Genomic DNA, 15,939 nt, shown 5'->3' with positions numbered 1-15,939 from the left:
TTGGAATTTACCAGCTGCAGGCTCACAGGTAAAACCAGAAATCAGAGGACCATGCTCACCTTCCTCGTGTAGGGGACGCTCACTGAGATCAAGATTTCTTCAGGCTTCAGATCAGCACCGGGGCACTTTTGGAGAAACTGCTCATTCAAAGGAATGTGTCGTTCTCCTTCTGTGGAAAGAAATGATACTTTTCCCTGGAATTTGTAGTATTAAACAATCAAACTCCCAAATTCTTGGGAAAGAATTCTACCAAATAACTGAGATTGTTTGGGAAAAGAAGTGCTCTTCCCATGCTTAATAAATCTTTCACCTAGAAAGACATTTTGCAATGTTTCTTCCCATCTAGGTCCTACCTTTCCTTTCCTTTTTTCTTCTCTTTTCTTTTCCTTTCTTGGCTTATAAATAAGAATAGCTAGCGGAGTAGGCCAGAGGTCAGGAAGAATAAGACCTTAGCAGTCCTCTTCCTGAACAGCACAATTCATTTCGAGCCTCGTAAATAGGGAGTAGATATTAATACCCCTTCTGATATTCCAAACAAGTTATCAACAAACATGTACTGTTTCTAATCAGGACTCTACTAGGTACAGTAGTGAATAAATTGCCTTTAATGAATTTTTATAATAGTGAGGTGATATTTTATTTGTTTATATTTATATCTTTTTCCCAGCACCTAAAGAATTTCTGGTATTTTGGGGGAGAAACTGTTTAAAGCTCTAATGAAATATGACTTTTGGATGAAATCTTAGAAGTTTTTAATTGTTATATTTGCATACAAACCTCTTTCTCATTATATGACTTTTTTGTGTTTGTGACAGAGACAGAGACAGAGAGAGGGACAAATAGGGACAGACAGACAGGAAGGGAGAGAGATGAGAAGCATCAATTCTTCGTTGCGGTTCCTTAGTCTCCTTAGTTGTTCATTGGTTGTTTTCTCATATGTGTCTTGACCAGGGGGCTTCAGCAGAGTAAGTGACCCCTTGCTCAAGCCAGAAACCTTTGGGCTAAAGCCTGCAACCATGCTCAAGCCAGTGACCCCACACTCAAGCTGGATGAGCCTGCACTCAAGCCTGATGAGCCCGCACTCAAGCCAATGACCTTGGGGCTTTGAACCTGGGTCCTCAGCGTCCCAGTCTGATGCCCTATCCACTGCGCCACTGCCTGGTCAAGCAGTATATGATTTTTTAAAGAGGATGTTACATAAATTGATAATTCTGAATGCAAATCTTCCTCCTTAGAATAATTTTGTGGTTTTCATGATAGGAAGAGTAAGTATTTAACAACGCAGATAATAGAAAGCTAGTCTATATTTTTAAATTAAAAAATAAAGATTTAATAGACCAATTAGAATTTCCTAAAAATTGTTGACCAAGCTAAAATAAGAGAAATAAATGAAAAATCCTTTGACTTAGTTTCAAAAACAAAACTCAAGTAATAAATATAAAATTAAGCCTAATCATTGTTCAACAGAAAAAGGTCTGGAGACTTTCAATCCATGACAAATTAAGCATGAGCACATAGCATGATGTGGGAGCCACCATACTCCTGAACCACCCAGAGAAAGTCTTCAGCAAAGGGCGCAGTTGTTCTCAATAGCACGTAGTTCTCTCCACCGCTAGGATCACATCCAGACACGGACAAAACAAGTGTGGTCAATGTCAGGTGACCATTATGGGAATTTATCTAGCACAAGTCCTCAAAAAGAGATAAAAACATGGGAATTGTGTAGAATTAGGACCAGACTGACTAGCTTTCCAGCATCCAGAAAAGCAGAGAGAATCATTAATAGTACAGTATATAGAATAGTCATTTTCGGAACTTGACTTCCTGTATCCCCAGAGAGACCCCGGGTAGAAGGAGCAGATTTAATAATCTTCAAGAAGGGGCCGTCACTTACGTGTTGAGAGCAAGTGGAGGGTGCAGTTGCCCACAGCCAGGAGGGGATTCAGATCTGAATCGAGATGCCTGCTCACGATGTGGCCCCCTAAAGACTTTTTAAAATAATGCGTTATTTTCACCCCAGTTATGTAATTATAAAAGCACAGGTGATAAAATAAGAATTAAGCGAGGCTTTGGAGAACTATTCTGTCTGCCTGTTCCAAAAGAATGAAAATGTTGTGATTTGTCAGGGACAGTCATTGACAGGACACACACCAGTTACTGTCATCAAATATTTATACATACAGCCATGTTCCTGATTTGGGATCCAGCCAGAGTTCCCAAATGCTTCAATAGGGCATGGTATGTCTGTGTCTTCTCCTCCGGGAGCTGCAGGATGGCATCGGCCAGGATGTCCTTCACCTGAGCCAGGCTGAGGCCGGCCCCCAAGGTCAGCCCTGCAATGAAATCATTTGTAAGTAATACAGTGTGATCACTGCTGACCTGGAAATGTCCATTAGGTTTCAGAGTGCAGACTCGGGATCTTCATACTGGATACACGCTGCCCTGCTCATGGGCAGTGACAGTGGCAGTGGTGATGGAAGTGGTGTTGGTGACAAAGGTTGTGATGGCGGCTGAATGTTTTGAACATTCAGTGTGTCAAGCACTGTATTGAATGCGCCACAGCCTCTCCTTGAATCCTACCTAACAAGTCTTTGAGATATTATTAGTCCTATTTCACAGATCAAGAAACTGAGACTCAATTAAGTAACGTGGCTAAGTTTTTGCAGCTAATATAATGACACAGTCGAGAATTATGCTGTAGAGACAGACTCCAGTCTCACATTTATATTGCTTCTCATCATTGCCACTAAGACAACTGCCTTTACCTGAACGGGGGGGAAAAACCCAGTCTGTCACATACTTGCTTTGCTCACTGCTGTGATCCTGGAGAGCAAGGACTGTGTTTATTCACCTGCATCTTCGGTCCGGTACTTGGCAGAGTGTCTTTTATTGAATAGCTGCTACACTTCTCCGATATGGGACACACGGAAAGTTCTTTAGAAAAAAATCTGACTTTTCAAACTATTAGTATGTCATCTAATTATACAGCATTTGTCCCTGAGCCTCCTCCAGAAACTTATCATTCTTATAAGAAGTGAATCTCTCTGAATATTATAATTATAAATAATTCTTCTGGTTATCTGCAAGGCAAGGAAAATAAATTGATTAATGCATTTTATTTAAGACAACAGGACCTTAAGAACTCACCATCAGATGCATAGTTTACAACATTCAGTTCTTCAATTCTATCAGGAGAAATGACAACCGGGTGAAAGACGCCTTTAAATTTCACTTCAGGCCCTAAAGGGTTAAAAAAAATGAAAAGACCAAGATAAAGGGGGCTAACTGACTTGTTAATTTTTAAATTGGGATGAAAAATGATGCCTTTATATATATAAAAACACTGTATCTTTCTACTGGTCAGTTCATTGCCAAGTCACACAGGCACAGACAGAATAGCCAGATGACGTTTCACTGCCCCGGAGGACCCTTTGGACTTGTTAGCCTTAAAACTTGACTGATTAATCCTAGCAATTTAGAGCCCTTTGGTAGGGCTCTAAGAGACTCCTCAGAGAAGCAGGAAGTAGAACTGATTTTACAACGGACACAGTAGAGAGACCCTATAACTACAGCGTACCAGCTGAGAGGAAACAGAGCCATTTCAAATACAAGCCCCAGATCAGTCTCCACGTGGAAAGGCAGGACAGCCATTACTGGAACTGCTACTCCTGGTTTGTTAGGCAGCAGACCTCCTGGGTGCAACTCTGTGTACTGCTCCAATAGGGACAATAGCAATTTACTTATGTAATGGAAGTTGTAAAAGTCTTTTAAGCAATGCTGAGGAAGTCCACGCTGAATCAGGCTGGTTTTCCTCAAACATGCATATACAAGGTTCTTTTCCCCAAAGCACTTTTCCTAGGTTTCCTCATAAGAAGTCCCTGGGGTTCGGCATACCTGTAGAGGTGTTCCCCATGATGACAGGGGCTTGAGGATACTTGGCTTTAGCTTCTATAAGTTCCTTCAAGGTCACTGGGGAAATCCATGTCATTCTGTCACCAACAAAAACCCTGGTCCTCTGTAGTTGTTTCTCAGCCATCATCTATTGAAACACCAATAGGGATTTGAGATTATTTTATGATACTATCTCCACCTGTTTTTGCTCTATCTTTGTAGGAACAAAGAAAGGAAATAGAGATTAAAATTAAATTAAATTAATTAAAATGACCTCACAGTACAGCTTCACTAGGAATCAGAATAAAACGGTGACAATATTTTACTCCGGGAGTCAGTCCCAATGCCTCCTTTTGGTGCTCTTATATTTCAAAAGAGTTCATTTCGATGTTTAAAAATATTTTAACATGCTTCATTTTGTCAGAACATTCTAGTGAAGAACAAACTCAGTTTTTTACTGGAAATACAAAACATATCTAAATCCACAAATGTTGTGATGTCATTTCATAACATTTTTTATAGATACTAAACTGCTGCTTCTTACATTCAACTGCTTCCTCGAGGTGACTCTGCCCCTCACTGCCCCATCTTTGCCTTGACCCCAAACTTTATAGACCCGGAATTAAAGATGACAGATAGATATTACCTGTTTGCCAATCAGCCTTTGAGAGGATCTGTAAGGAAATACCTTTCTACCATTTTACCATGAATTCTTCTAGGATGAGCTCAACTTTGCCTTCACTTACCATTAACTCGGGAGGAAAAATCAACTCCTGAGTTGGATCCAGTGGTAGAAACTCCTCTTCTGAGAAGAGTTTTGAACGTGTCTTAAAAAGAGAAAGCACCAAAAGTTATTGTCATCAGCTACAGCCCTTTAAATCCTTTGTGGAATGAAGTGAGAAGAGAGACATATAGCCAGCCAACAGATCAAAAAGCAACTGGCCAGCCAGAGTCCTGGGCTCTAACACAGACCCGGTCCTCAGTAATCAGTGCATACGGCAGCGTGCCTCCAAAGCCCACACTCCCTGAAAGTCCCCTTCGGAGTCCGGGGAGAGCAGAGGAGGCAGGCAGCGCGCCAGGTACAGCTGAGAGCAACACCACTTCCCTGAGCGGCTACCTGTTCTTTCATCCTCCTAACCTCTCCACTGCACTTCTGGCCCTTGGAGAAAGACCTGAAGGAGGATTTTCCTTAAAAACTAAGAAACATGTGGATAAAACGTCGACCTGGAAATGCTGAGGTCGCCGGTTCGAAACCCTGGGCTTGCCTGGTCAAGGCACATATGGGAGTTGATGCTTCCAGCTCCTCCCCCCTCTCTCTCTCCTCTCTCTCTCTCTCTCCCTCTCTCTCTCCTCTCTAAAAATGAATAAATAAAATAAAAAAAAATTAAAAACAAAAACTAAGAAACACTAAGGCATCGATGTGTTTTCTCTCCTACAGATAGTTGTACTTTGAACGACAGTAATATCTGGAATAAGGAACGAAGCTGATAGGGTGTGTGTGTGTGTGTGTGAGAGAGAGAGAGAGAGAGAGAGAGAGAGAGAGCCAGACAAAAATGGAGTAAGGATGGAAGAGGGGACATGTTGACATACCTCAAGCTGACTTAACTTGGGTAGCCATTTATTCTTCCTAAAAGTCAGTTGATCTGTGATCATGCCTGAGAAACCCTTATAAAAATTTACGTTTCACTGACCTTATTTCCTTCCTCAAATTCCGGTAATTCATTTATTCCTTGATTCAAACAGCAAACCCCATTTTCTTTACTTTGACAGCAGCCAGAGGTCTAGTGGGTGAAAAAAACAAGTAACCAAGAACCTTATTGCTGATTCTACTAGGATTTTCTCCAGCTTTATTGAGGTATAATTGGTAAGTAAAATTGTATACATTAAAGTGTACAATGTGATAACTTGATGTATGTACATTTTGTTAATTGGTTACCACAGTCAGGTTAATTAACACATTTGTTACCTCACATAATTACCATTGTGTGTTTGTGGTGAGAACACTTAAGGTCTATTCTCCTAGCAAATTTCAAGTACTGTACACAACACAGTAGAATTAACTATTGTCACCATAATTTAAAGCTCTTATAATAAAGTCTGGCAGATAGCAATAAATATTAACAATGGTTTGTTTTTAATATTAATATTTAATTAGTAATAAATATTAACAAGTATTATTATCATCACTCCATTCTTATTTGTGATGTACTGATTTCATAGTTTAACTTCCAAAGTGCAATCTTATGTCCTTCGTTTCAAGGTTGTTTGTTCATCTATTCATTCCACAAAAATTGACTGCGTATTCAATCAGTGAATGGTGACCAGCCTTGGAGACGCATGGCTCTACTGTCACCAAAGGCTGATGAACAGACAGAAGAGCAAATGAGCGATCCCACCACAGTGTGACTAGTGCTGGGATGGGGGCATGCACGGAGGGCTGCACAAGCACAGGGTATCTGCCTCAGACAAACAAGGCAGGAACAATGACCCATGGCCAATATCAAAGTGTGTGGGTGCTCATTGCCCTGACAAACAGGGCAAGCCCGAGATCAGATAACCAATAACAATTACAGACCTTGAGATAAAAAGGAGCCCTGAGTCAGTACAAATGTCTATTCTCCTAATCATACCTGACAACCCCTACCATTTTTGTCATTGAGGAAAACTATACTCAATAATATATTCCTTTCTACTCACGTTACAGAAAGTCTTGCAGGCATCAATTATGGGCCTATATCCAGTGCAACGGCACAGGTTACCTGAAGGAGAAAACCCCGGCTCCGTTAATCAACGAAAGAGAGGCACAGACTGCGAAATGCATGAGGGAAATAATGCCCCCATCTTAGAAGGAAGCTTTGTTTGACATTTCAGTCCACCTAATCTACAAAGTCAGATTTTTTTCACCAGCCACTTGGGATATTTGGTTGATATATATAGTTATTGCAAAGAGTAAATGAGATAATTTTACATAACATTCAATGCAGTGTGCAGCACATGGCAGGTGTCTAATATTAATGTTCATCATCATCATCATAATCATTATTTAAAAATAAAAGCACACACATAACCTACCGCCAAGGGCATCAGTTAGCTGATCCAAAGTGGGCTCCGGGTGGTTCCTGAGCAGCGTGTACATGGACATCACCATCCCAGGGGTGCAGAAGCCGCACTGCGTGCCGTGGCACTTGGCGATCCTCTCCTAGAAGGACAAGGTCAGACATGCAGAATCTCAGGCCCACCCCAGACCTACTGAATTACCCCTGCCTTTTAACAAGGTCCCCAGGCAAGTTGTATTCACATTAGAGTTGGAGAAGAAGCCCCAGAAAATCCTTCTCATGCTTAGGCTGAGTGGCCATGATTACTGGTCTTCACCAGCTTTTGAGTTTCATTCGAGGTCACCAGGGGAGTTAAAAATTTTCCAAAAGCAGCACCTAAGATCAATTGATTGAGACTCTCTAGGGGTATAACATGGGCATTTATTTTTTAAAGATTTCCAGGTGGACCCTGGCCAGTTGGCTCAGTGGTAGAGCACCAGCCTGGTGTGTAGATATCCAGGGTTTGATTCCTGGTCAGGGCACACAGGAGAAGTGACCATCCCAACCCCTCTTCCTTCTCTCTCTCTCTCTCTCTCTCTTTCCCTCCCACAGCCAAGGCTCCATTGGAGCAAAGTTGGCCCAGGCGCTGAAGCTGGCTCCATGGCCTTGGCCTCAGGCACTAGAATGGCTCCAGTTGCAACGGAGCATCGCCCCCTGGTCAGGCACATGCAGGAATCTGTTGCTCTGCCTCCCAGCTTCTCACTTTAGAAAAATCCAAAAAAAGATATTTCCTAGGTGGTCTCAATTTGTAGTCTCATATGGGAATCACTGAGATAAAGGTCACTCCCTGGAAGTCTTTCAGAGAAATGAACTGAATTATACCCAAGTTCAGGGGGAAAAGAACCCAAACAAATAACAAAAATAAACCTCCAAGTATTTCCCAAGTCCCTTTATCTGCCCTAATGCACATAGAAGTTTGTTTACAAAGAGCCACTATTGACCCTGAAAACAATCAAGAAGGAAATATTGCCTTTATTTTTCTTCCAACCCTTTTCTGCCCCAGCATGTTCTCCTGGGACTCTTAACTTCAAAAGTGCAACCCTGTTTTGGAAGCTGTCTTCTGTTGACATTGCAACCAGGAGCTTAGCAACAGTTACAAAAGGAAAGTAAGTATTTTCATGCCTGTGGATAGTGAAGTCTCCCAAGGGTATCCAGGCAGAATTCACTCCCTCGGGGTAATGAGGTTTCATAGAACATAAAACCCAACATTTCTTCAAATTCAGAGAATTTGAAATTTGGCCATTTTCTATGTTACCCCAATCATTTCCCTCTTCAGCCTTCTGCTCATAAATGACGTTCATCAACTAGGTACAGAATGTTAACGACAGTATTTCTATGGCAAACATAAATTATTGAAAGGCTCAGAAGTGAGAGGTGTCCTTTCACTTGAGGCAAAGTTCTAAGAAGGTGCTGCACATTAGGAGAAAAGACAAAATTCAATGACAATTCTGATTATCTGTCTTTTGAACAAGCTCTAAATTGAACAAATCTTTTTGGTAGCTAAGATTTTCTTTCTTTTTTAGAGAAAGAGAAGAATAGAGGATGGGGCAAGGAAAGAGGGAGAGAGAGAGAGAAAGAATCAAAGAGTGATCAACTTGTTCCACTTATTTAGGCATTCATTGGTTGATTTGTATGTGTCCTGACCAGGATCGAACCCACAACCTTGGTGTATTGAGACGATGCTCTAACCAACTAAGCTACTTGACCAGGGTGGTGGTTGAGATTTTCATTCAATTTTAAAATCATGTTATTTTCTACTCTATAAAAAAGGCAATAAAATTATACTCTTCAATGCACACAACTCTCATTTCTTTGTAAGGTTGAAAGATGTAAAGTGGAGAGTAGATAGGTCCCATCTAATTAGAACATAGAAAACAAACCCAGTGGTTTTTTAAAAAGAGAAAGTCCTCTTGTCTTCGGAAAGCATCTTCCCAAAAAGTCAGTCAGACATCCGCACAGCCCAGGTTTCAGTCCTGGTCCCCAGCTGAGTTTCACTGGTGGCTGACCAAGCAGGAGGACCCAGACTGCTCTATTGAATCAATCTCAGGGACTCGTCGCAACAGTAATGATTTTCCAAGCTCAGAAATCCTATGCAGAAGAGCACCCCTCACCTGAACAGGATGAAGTCTGGTCTTGGTGCTTCCTATGCCTTCTACTGTTGTGATGGCAGCACCATGCACGGAACAGATGGGGATCAAACAGGCGTTGGCTGGATAATGCCTTCAGAATGCAAAAGAAAAGCACAACACAAATTACACGGTATCCAATGGGAAAGGGGACCGAACATTCACCGAAAACCTCCAATAAGGAAGGTTTTGTATAATGTCCCAGGCTTTGTATATACATTTTATCCTTAGCTCATGTTCATTTTACAAAAGTAGAATCTGAGGGTCAGAGTGATTTGCTCAGGGACACAGCTGGAGCATCAGAGACAGGATTCAGTCAGACCTCCAAATTCTAACTCCAGAACTGTTTCCACTAACTTTGTTTTGTTCTCCTGAATGAGGGGCTGACACGTTCCTCTCTAATCACATGTGATTAATCACCTCGAGCACACTCCACCTCCTAGGCAGGTGCTGAGCCAGGCGCTGGTTGGGGAATAAAGTGAACGTGAAATTGTGCTTCAGGAGAAAGAGGGTGTATGATACAGAACTCCTCAACCCCACAAGCCTGTTTGAGAATGGCCAACTCAAAACCTCTCCTAAAATGTCCTCACTCACCAAACAAAACTACCAATGGCCAAGAAATACATGAAACACATGTTCAACCTCAAAATAACTGAGACTAATTCAAATTAAGCAGTGAGAAACACCACTTTTGTCAAAGAAAATTATAAATAGTTTTTTTTAAATTGTCATATGCACTATTAGCAAACGTTTGAAAGAGAGAAACTCATGTAATGGTGAATAAGAATGTAAATTGATAAAGCTCTCTGGAGACATTTCACTGGAAAGCATAAAAACCTCTCAGCTGCATACAGCCTTTTACCCTGAAATTCCACCTGTATGCATGTACTATAAACGATCACAGACATAAATATATATATATATATATTTACATATCACTGACACATTGATTATAATAACGAACAAATAAAAATCTAAGTGATCACTATTTGAGGATTGATTGTGGTGCACTTAAGTGATGGAACATACACAATCATTAAAATTATATTTATATTTCAAAAGATATTCATGAGAAGTTAAGCAAAATACATAGGCTTCTAAATGATATATGCAGTATGCTTCTGTATGTACACACACAAAAGAAAGATTAAAAGGATATTAATCACTTATAAATACATGCAAATATTTATTGAGTGCCTACTACATGCCAAGGAGAGTTCCAGATGCTAGGATTCATTGAATAAAATCCTTCCCCTTGTAGAGTGTACACTTAGTGAAGGGGAGATAGATAATACTTATGTACACAGACAATACATATATAAATTGTGATAGTGAGAAGTGCTAAAAAATAATTAATATAGGCTAAGGTAATAGGGAATTTCAGAGGTGAGATGGGGGGGTCGCTACTAAGGGGTGATCAGGGAGGGCTGAGAATGTGACATTTTTGCTGAATCCAGACATGAACAGTTGCGGGGAAAACATTCCAGGTAGAGGAACAACACATGTACAGACCATGAGGCAGAAATGAGCTTGGGATGTTTAAGGACAGAATGAGGGACAAACAAATAAACAAACAAAGCCAATGAAGCTGGAGCATTGTGAAGGCGGGGAGTGATAGGATTCAAGGTTGAGAGAGAAGAAGGAACAAGGTATTGTAGATAATGATAAAAGACAGGAGGGACAGGAGTCTGAATATTCATTCCAAGGCAACCGATTGTTCAGGTCAGATGTATAAAGTTGTAAGAGACCCTTGACTCTCATTCTAATAAGCTTAACAAGTCATATAAGATTTATGGTCATGGTTTTAAAAAAATTCATGAGATGCAAAGTATGTAGAGAAACTTAAATGAATTAAACTCTGTTAAGTGCAAACCCTTCATAAAGGAGAAAAGATACGGCTATTCTCATCTTTAACTGAAATGAACAGAGAAGAAGCACTCTGCTCTAGAGAGTAGTAGCATGAAACCAGACCCAGTTTCAAACAACTTTTTATAGTTTTAAGAATTTATTATAAAGGCAATTTAATTTATTTTTTATTAAATATTTTGGAGTGACATTGGTTAATAAGATTGTATAGGTTTCAAGTGGACATTTCTATGACACATGATCTGTATGTTGCATTGTGTGCCCATCACCCAAAGTCAAGCCACCTTTCGTCACCATATATTTGGCTCCCTTTAACTCCATCTTCTCCCCCATTCCCTTTGGTAACCAGCAGGTTATTGTTTATGTTTGAATCTCAGTTGTTAACAAACTTTTAGCAGCTATGTGTGGGCTGATGTAATTAAAATAAATTAAAATACAAATCTGGACTCACTGTTGCCAAACTCTTTCCCGCCAGACTTTGAAGTTTAATACCCCAAATATGAGAGCAAGGAGGGAGTGCTTAAAGAAACTGTCCAGGCATATTGGCTCTTAGACAAGGAAGACTTGGAGAGAGCAGGAGAACTGAGAGAAAACCACAGGCACTCCAGCTGCACAGAGTGTAGGACAGTTGCCACCCTCCAGTAGCTTAAAGACAGATGGCATGGCTGCAAGAGATCTCCCAAAGCATAGCTACTGAGAAGAGTAGGAACTCTCAGTGACCAAGAGTAGGCAGCCAGGCTGTAAAGTTGAGATGGATGTCCCAGGATTTAGGAAACAGCTGGTTTGGCTGTGGGATACAGGTAGACCTCTGAAATCTCACCAGTGCTCACATCCTTTGCCATCATCTGAGATCTATGGAATGATGTAAAATGAGCTAACATATGCATAGGTGGTGTCCCAGAAAGGGGGGGGGGAGTGTGAGAGAGAATGGATATTTGAAGAGATAATGGCTTGAGAAGTTTCCAAAGCTGACAGAAGACATAAACCTACAAATCCAAGAAACTTGGCAAACATGTAAACTTATACTTAACGTCTTCTTTATACATGAAAGAGAAACTGTTGTGATCTGATTTATATTTGACCAGATCTTTCTGAGTGAGGTATGGAGAATGCATTTTATGGGACAAGGGTGGTAGCAGGGAGATCATTAGTAGGTTGTAATAGTATTATAAGAGTGTGGTGACGACATTATCCTTCCCTGCCTTTTCAGCTCTTCTTTTCTTCCCTAGCCAGCACAGGGAATCAGACAGCCTTTTAACTTTCAACAGAGGATCTTTAGTTATTTGTTATCCTTACTGATGGCACATTTTTAATAATCTATTTATATTCCTGAGATGATGTTTGTCTTGTTCATCACTGTGCCCCCAGTACCTAGCACAGTTCCTGTCACATAGTAGGTACTCAATACTTATTTACCAAGTAAAGGAATAAAACAAAGTTTAAAACTACAAAAATTCAACCATATGTGTCCTTTGCTGCAAGGTACCTTATCTTCTTGGTAATGGGATTATATCGTGATATCATCACGGTGCAGGCACCACAGCCTCCCCCTCCACAGCCATACTTCGTTCCCGTGAGTCGGACTAGAAAAAGTACAGTTAAGGATAATGTTTTCCACAGTTTTCTTACCAGAATAGTACTGATCTTAGGAGACAACACTATTAAATACTTAAATATATACAGTGGTACCTTGAGATACGAGTTTAGTCCATTCTGTAACAGAGCTCGTAAGTCGGTCAACTCATATATCAAACAAATTTCCCCCATTTAAAATAACTGAAATAGATTTAATCCGTTCCAGCCCTGTGAAACACCCTCAAAACATCCTAAATTATGAAAAAAACATGTTTTTAATTAAGAAACACACATGTATACTTTACCAATGCATAACAAAATATATGAAATGAAAGAAAAAAATGTTATTTAGTACTGTATTCTTACCTTGGAGACAGATAAGTGCGGCTAACAGAGGTGAATGGCGGAGGAGGAGGGAGGGAGAAAGGGATGCAGGCCTTGTAGACACGTAAATTAAAACTGCACTTTCTTAACACTAAATGTAAACTAAAACTGCATTTTCTTTACCTTAAACAACACTAAAACTGCACTTTCTTTACTTAAAATGAAACCACAAAAACTGTAAAAAAAAATGTACTTTCTTAACTTTAATCTTAACCTAAACTTAACATTATGTATTTTTCATTTAATCATCACCTGTTTTTGCCTTTTTGGCTGCACTTTCGCTTGCAGGACTTTTGAATAAAAATCTATCCAAAGAGGTTTGCTTTTGCCTGCCTTTTAAAATGTTACAGAAATGTGACAAACAAGTATCATTAAAAAGTGCTGAAGCACTACCAGTTGAAACTTTTTCTGGGTGTTTCTTTTTAATGAAACTTGAAAGCTTCTCCCACATTCCACATTACCGGCATGTCTTTAATTTCACTTGTAAAAATCACTTCCTCTAACTCTACCTCCTCCTCGCTACTAATCTCTTGCAGAAGCTCCATATGTTGCATCATCTGTAGCTCCTTCAACTCCTCAGTTGAGAGTTCCTCCTCATGTTCTTCCACAAGCTTGTTTATGTCACCCTCATCTACCTCCAGACCCATCGACTTTCCAAAGGACACAATCTCCTCCAACGCTTCTATCTCAGTCTTGGTCTCTGATTTGAATCCTTCAAAGTCCCTGTCTGCAACAACATCAGGCCATAACTTTTTCCTTGCCGAGTTCAAGGTTCTTCTTGTAACCTCTTGCCATGCCAAGTCAATACTGCGTAAACATATCACAGTGTTGTAGTGATCTTTCCAAAACTCTCAAAGGGTTAGATTTGTATTCTCAGTCACCTCAAAGCAGCGGCAGAACAAGTACTTTGTGTAAAGCTTTTTTTTTTTTTTTTGTATTTTTCTGAAGCTGGAAACGGGGAGAAACAGTCAGACAGACTCCCGCATGCGCCTGACCGGGATCCACCCGGCATGCCCACCAGGGGTGATGCTCTGCCCACCAGGGGGCGATGCTCTGCCCCTCCGGGGCGTCGCTCTGCCACGACCAGAGCTACTCTAGCACCTGGGGCAGAGGCCAAGGAGCCATCCCCAGCGCCCCGGCCATCTTTGCTCCAATGGAGCCTTGGCTGTGGGAGGGGAAGAGAGAGACAGAGAAGAAGGGGGGCGGTGGAGAAGCAGATGGGCGCTTCTCCTATGTGCCCTGGCCAGGAATCGAACCCGGGTCCCCCACACGCCAGGCCGACGTTCTACCACTGAGCCAACCGGCCAAGGCCTGTGTAAAGCTTTTTAAAGTTGGAAATGACCTGCTGATCCATAGGTTGCAAGATTGAAGTCATTTTGGGTGAGAGGTAGAGGACTTTCATGAATTTGAACTCATCAAGAATGTCATCTTCAAGACCAGGTGGGTGGGCTGAAGCATTATCAAGGATTAGTAATGCTTTCATTGGGAGTTTATTTTCTTGAAGATATTTCTTCACTGCAGGACCAAAGATGAGATTTACCTATTCAATAAAAAACTGCCGCATAACCCATGCCCTAGCATTGGCGTGCCACATAACCTGCAGTTTTTCTTTAAGAATCTTGTGGGTCTTAAAGACTGGAGGATTTTTGGAATGATACATTAACAGTGGCTTTACTTTACAGTCATCACTAGCATTTGCACACAATGCAAGGGTCAGACAGTCCTTCATGGTTTTATGGCCTGACAGCTTCTTCTCCTCTGTGGTAATGAAAGTCCTCTGGGGCATTTTTTTCCAAAACAATCCTGTTTCATCACAGTTGAACACTTGTTGGGGGATATAGCCTTCCTTTGTGATAAGTGCAGCAAAACGTGCGATGTACTCTTCAGCTGCCTTAACGTCAGCACTTACAGCTTCACCATGCCTCACCAGCGAGTGGATGCCAGATCTCTTCTTGAAATTTTCAAACCAGCTGTGACTTGCCTTAAACGTATCTTCTGCTGCCCCTTTTGAGGTTGACGGTTCTTTCTTCTTCAAGTCACCATAAATAATATGTGCCTTTCGCATACTGTATTACAGTCTGTCACTGTATCTCCTGCCAGCTCTTTCTCTTCACCCATACCAGCAGAAGCTTCTCCATTTCTTCATGGATATTTGTCCTTAATTGGGATATGAAGATAAAGATGCATGCTGAGCGAGATGGTAAAACAAGGTATAAGGAGCTTGGTTCCCTGATTACATTGTGACTCTGCTTTTCTAGACCTGACGTACCTACTTTGGATTCTTTTATGTGAGTATGACAGCTATGAGAATGTGCCTCTCACATGCCCTCTTCAACAGGGAGAGTAACTGACCAAAAGACCCAACAACTGCACTTTGAAATCTATGACTCCAGGTATCCCTCCCCATTTCCTTTCACTCAAGCATTTCTTTTAATAAGATTCTTGCACATTTAAACCCATTTTTAGGTCTCTGCTTCCCAGAGAAACTGAGCAAACACAATGAAAAAGGAACTATCTTCTATCTTGGTTATTGTTCTTGGGATTTTCTGTGACTCACAAGTGAACCATATTTGAAATATTACACATTAGTACCATGGATAACCAGAAAATCAGTGTTTATTATTTTCATGTCCAAAGATCTTGAATGACTTTCAGAAGATAGTTATTGATGCTTTTTGAGTGTGTACTCTTTTGAAAATTTCACTCTATCCAGGAGAAAAAAAAATGTACAAACTCCCACTGTCATATAATTTTATATATAATTTTATGAGGTTTACAGTACTCTAGAAATCCACTGGAGTTCATGCCTAGCAGGTTTTTAATCCATTCCTTAGATGACTTTTATTTAGAAAAGATTTATAAGGTATCACTCTCAGGTTTAATTTCTCCATCGTCTTTTTTTTTTCATTGAATTTATTGGGGTGACTCTGGTCAACAAAAGTATACAAGTTTCAGGTACACAATTCCACAACATATCATCTGTACACCACACTGTGTGTGCA

General features: G+C 40.7%; 1 protein-coding gene across 1 annotated transcript in view; it reads right to left on the bottom strand.

The window, feature by feature from the left end:
• Positions 1 to 15,939, bottom strand: part of AOX1 (aldehyde oxidase 1) — a 76,313-nt gene that overhangs the window by 51,855 nt on the left and 8,519 nt on the right. The window contains exons 3-13 of the mRNA XM_066346207.1: positions 12,465 to 12,561; positions 9,098 to 9,206; positions 6,964 to 7,090; positions 6,589 to 6,650; positions 5,583 to 5,672; positions 4,638 to 4,718; positions 3,895 to 4,039; positions 3,148 to 3,240; positions 2,182 to 2,333; positions 1,895 to 1,988; positions 60 to 169 (exon numbers count right to left, since the gene is read on the bottom strand). Of these exons, the coding sequence (XP_066202304.1) occupies positions 60 to 169; positions 1,895 to 1,988; positions 2,182 to 2,333; positions 3,148 to 3,240; positions 3,895 to 4,039; positions 4,638 to 4,718; positions 5,583 to 5,672; positions 6,589 to 6,650; positions 6,964 to 7,090; positions 9,098 to 9,206; positions 12,465 to 12,561 (1,160 nt within the window). The remainder of the gene's footprint in view (positions 1 to 59; positions 170 to 1,894; positions 1,989 to 2,181; positions 2,334 to 3,147; positions 3,241 to 3,894; positions 4,040 to 4,637; positions 4,719 to 5,582; positions 5,673 to 6,588; positions 6,651 to 6,963; positions 7,091 to 9,097; positions 9,207 to 12,464; positions 12,562 to 15,939) is intronic.

Source organism: Saccopteryx leptura, chromosome 7 (genome assembly GCF_036850995.1).
Source record: "Saccopteryx leptura isolate mSacLep1 chromosome 7, mSacLep1_pri_phased_curated, whole genome shotgun sequence".
NCBI classification, from domain to species: domain Eukaryota; kingdom Metazoa; phylum Chordata; class Mammalia; order Chiroptera; family Emballonuridae; genus Saccopteryx; species Saccopteryx leptura.
This window is presented reverse-complemented; position numbering and strand designations above follow the sequence as displayed.